Raw genomic sequence first — 4,098 nt, 5'->3', positions numbered from 1 at the left:
GCTTTGTGTTTACTGCTGTGCAATTCTGAACAAAAAGCAATCAATGCACATGAGAGCAGACTTGATTTCAGTCGGTGCATGTACATACATTGCTCAGCCATTCCACTGCACAGGTTCGTCGTCTGCTGTAAGCTTGACAGTTTGCTGCATTAGCACTGCTTCACGGACTACTGAGGAAAACTCTGAATATTGTCAGCCAATGATGGGAATCCCTGTATTTAGTTTTTTTCCCATTCATAAAAGCTCAGTGTTCGCTTAGCATTTGTGATTAGAACACAGTACCTTATCTATAGAGGCCAGTTTCAATTTTCTTTCAGTGTACCTTTAAAGCTTTCAATACCTCTGCAAGTTGTTACAGGAGTACGATGCAGACCACAATTATACAGCCAGAACACTCTTTATTTCCCGGTAGTATAACCGTTGCACGGCATTGTAATTTTATTCTGTGTGCTTGTTAGCTCATACTACTATGCTAAATATTGTGTCTCACTTTCCTCCACATCCTTCGTTGTACAGGAGAGAAGGAGCTGAGAGTCTCGTTGATGGCTGCTTGGCCTGTGGCTGCAGATGCAAGAATACCGAAACATCAGAAAAAGGAACTCAAGTGGAGCCAGCGGCTGCTCATGACCATTTGTATGCAACCACTCGCAGGCAGGCCCCGCTCACTGCAGACAGTGCTTGCCAGACTATATTCAGTGCATACTCAACTCTTGCACCAAGTCACTTCCGCTTCTTTACAGGTCTGTCAAAAGTAGTATATGACGAACTAGTTCGGGCTCTTTCCACTATTGTGAAGAGCCCTTTCACAATGCCCTTTGAGGACCAAATCCTACTTACACTGATGCGGCTGCGTCTTGGCCTATTGCTTAATGACCTTAGCTTAGGTTTTGGTGCATCCACTGCAGCCATTAGCAGGATTTTCTGCTTCATTGTAACAAAACTTGCCAAGTTTGCCAGAGAGTTCTTAGTGTTCTGGCTGCCAAGAACAGCAATCAGGAGGACATTGCCTTATGTTTTTGAGGAGAATTACTCCGTAACTTGCATTGTGGACTGTTTCGAAATTTTCATTGACAGACCTGGGCAACTGCACCGAAGAAATACAACTTACAGTTCCTACAAATCGCACAATACGGCCAAAATTCTTCACGTCATTGCACCAAGTGGGTTTATTATGTTTTTGTCAAAACCGTATGGTGGCCGTGCAAGCGATCGTTTCATCACTTTGGACAGTGGTTTTTTAAACCACCTGACGCAAGGCGACGAAGTCCTCGCTGACCGTGGCTTTAACATAGATGACCTGCTCCCACCATCTGCTAAAGTTTCACTCCCAAGCTTTTCCAAAGGCCGGCCGCAGATTTGTCGTTCAGATGTAGTAAGTTCGCGTCGCCTGGCAAGGCTTCGGATTCATGTTGAGCAATCAATAAGGCGTCTCAAATGCTTCAGGATTTTGAAGCAATTCCCTGCTAGTATATTCACAAAGAAACCCTTCGCAAATGATGTACTTGTTGCCATCGCTGGACTCTGCAACCTGTAACCGAATTTGATTAGAGATCATGGTGATGCCTCAGAACCTGGTGCTCAGTCACCATCGCATCCAGGCAAGCAGCTGGAAGTGGTAGACAACACACCTGAATGAGGCATGGAGATTTATGTGGAGTAGCCACATCATCTAGTCGTCTCTTGTTTTTATGCACCTGCCATGTTCTCTGTTCACTGATTAACGTAACCATGTTCACTGCAAGAGAAAGGCTCCTCAAAATTGCATTCAGTTAAATCGTTAAATCTCCTGGGCTAGCTGTAGCCACCTTACCCCAGCAAACTTGCCAATTTTAACTGCCCATCTGACTCTGCCACCCTTGATGCCATTGGTTATCAGCTCTCCATATTACATGCTTTGCTCATGGCAATTTCTGTTTCAGCTAGGATATCATTAACTTGCATTTATTCCCTGACCCAACCTACTTGTTTGCTGTCTCTATCCATAGCTCACATTGCTCTCAATTTAATTTTAAGCATTTTCATTAGCTTCAGAGTTTCTGCCCCATAGGTGAATACTTCCAAGATACAACTCTTGATTCATCGCCGTATGCCTCAGAAAAGGCAGGATTCCGGAAGAAGTGAGTGCCCTATTCGGCCTTGTTAGACCCTCGTGGGGGCATGTTAAACGCGCCTGCAAAATTTTACGTTCTGAGCTTTGGCGTCAGGTGCGACTTTACCAGGATTGGTTATCCGTAAGTTGTTATGCTCTGAATTCGAAGTGGCTCGCGGTAATCAAACTAGGCCATTACAAACACCTCACGGGACAGCTGACCGAGCAGTGGTGGAAGTACTGGCTTGGGCTGGCCCTAAGGAAACCGGAGGAGTACAGGACAAGAAATGAAGCCCTCAAGCCTCATGACTCACAGACATGTTCAACGTCCAGCTCAAGCCTCACGGTGTTGGGCGGTGTAGACGTGCCGAAGGATATACACAGGCTACTCAGCAAAGGACCTAAGTACGGACTACCTCCCACGGTACCTATTCAAGACCTGGCTGCCCTGAATCGTCGCATTGCCAAGAAAGCGCATATGGAGCAACAGAAGAGGTGCTTGCTTGAAGGTGTTGACTGCCTCCAAAAAACAGCTGGTGTGTCAAGGGATAGGAGCCTAACAACTTCCTTGCAGAGGGTGGTGACACACTTTGTTGATAATGAGTTGTCGCTTTTACAAGCTGACAAAGAAGGAGGCTTTCTAGTGTTGCCGAAAGGCCTTTTCCATGAAAAAGCCCTTCAAGCGGTTGAAAAGAATTTCACCCTTATAAAGCGTCGTGCTACTACTGCAAAACAAAAGATAGCCGACTTCTGCAAGGATGTTGGGAATGATACTTTGTGTACGCGAGTCACTAAGTCTAAAGGTAATGCTTTGAATGTTTTCTTTAGTGCTAAGACGCACAACCCCGGGGTCCCTTTCCGCACTATTGTAAGTGAAAAAGGCTCTTGGCAGTTACATGTTAGCCAGTATCTGCAAAAATCTTTAAAACAACTTACTGTTCACGATCCGTTCCTTGTCAAAAATTCTGGAGATGTAGTTAATTTTCTCAAGAACGACCGCAACATCGGCTTTGCTTTCTCTGTCGATGTAGAGGATCTGTTTTATTCTATACCTCACCAAGAGTTGTTCGCTTCTTTGAGACAATGCATTGACAAGAGTGGTGTTGTCCCTTTCCAAAATTCGGCTGGCATATCTGTTGACAATTTTTTGACTCTTTTAGAATTTTTCCTTAAAGGTCCAGTTATCGCTTTTAACAATCACCTCTATTTACAGACGAAAAGCATTTGCATTGGATCTTGCGTTGCACCCATTTTAAGTGACATTTTTTTAGCCGGCATTGACCAGGTTTTAAGCACTGTTTTTAACTCGGACGAGGTCATCAAAGTGCACCGATATGTTGATGATTTTTTAATATTTTTGGACAAGCAGAGCCCTTTACACTACTGCGCTATTGTTAACAAGATTTTAGATGCTTTTAGGAAGTATGGAAAGGGACTAACATTTACTTTCGAGACACCGGATAACGACGAACATCAGTTTCTAGATATTCGAGTGAAGTTGGGCAGAGGTCATACTTGTTGGATGTACGCCCCTCGTGTTCATTAGCAACTCTTGCCTTACGACTCTACTCATTCGAAAATCATAAAAAGAGGCATAGTTAGTTTGTGTCTGGATTCGGCGCTTGAGAAATCGTGCGTCCATGAAATGCAGTCTAGCTTTCAGAACCAATTGGCTAGAATTTTGTCAGCGGGCTACCCCTTGTCGGTCGTGACTTCTGTTGCAGAAGCTTGCCTGAAAAAGTGAAGGCACGCACAGAGAACTCCAAGAAGAAAGAAAGGAACATGAACCTGCGACCGGAAGTTGCCCCCTACCTACACAAGGTGTCGCATAACATGAAGAAGGTAGCGAACAGGTATGGGGTGCCGCTCGTTTTTTCGGCGCCGGTGAAGCTGTCAAAGTTGTGCCCTCGTATTTCCGGAAGCGAAACAAGGAGAAGCGGGTGTGGAAAAAAGCACACTACGCCCTATGTGCAATGCGCTTCTGAGGTGGTATACGAGCTGCCACTTTC

At 44.9% G+C, this 4,098-nt stretch overlaps 1 protein-coding gene across 1 annotated transcript; it reads left to right on the top strand.

Annotated features, from left to right (window-relative positions):
• The first annotated feature begins 808 nt into the window (after positions 1-808).
• Positions 809-1,534, top strand: LOC144123510 (uncharacterized). The gene has a single exon (XM_077656329.1). It carries the CDS (start codon positions 809-811, stop codon positions 1,532-1,534), a length of 726 nt encoding a protein of 241 aa, XP_077512455.1.
• The last annotated feature ends 2,564 nt before the right edge of the window (positions 1,535-4,098 follow it).

Source organism: Amblyomma americanum, chromosome 1, assembly GCF_052857255.1.
Source record: "Amblyomma americanum isolate KBUSLIRL-KWMA chromosome 1, ASM5285725v1, whole genome shotgun sequence".
Classification (NCBI taxonomy): domain Eukaryota; kingdom Metazoa; phylum Arthropoda; class Arachnida; order Ixodida; family Ixodidae; genus Amblyomma; species Amblyomma americanum.
Note: the sequence above shows the minus strand (reverse complement) of the source record. Positions and strands in the feature narration are given on the sequence as shown.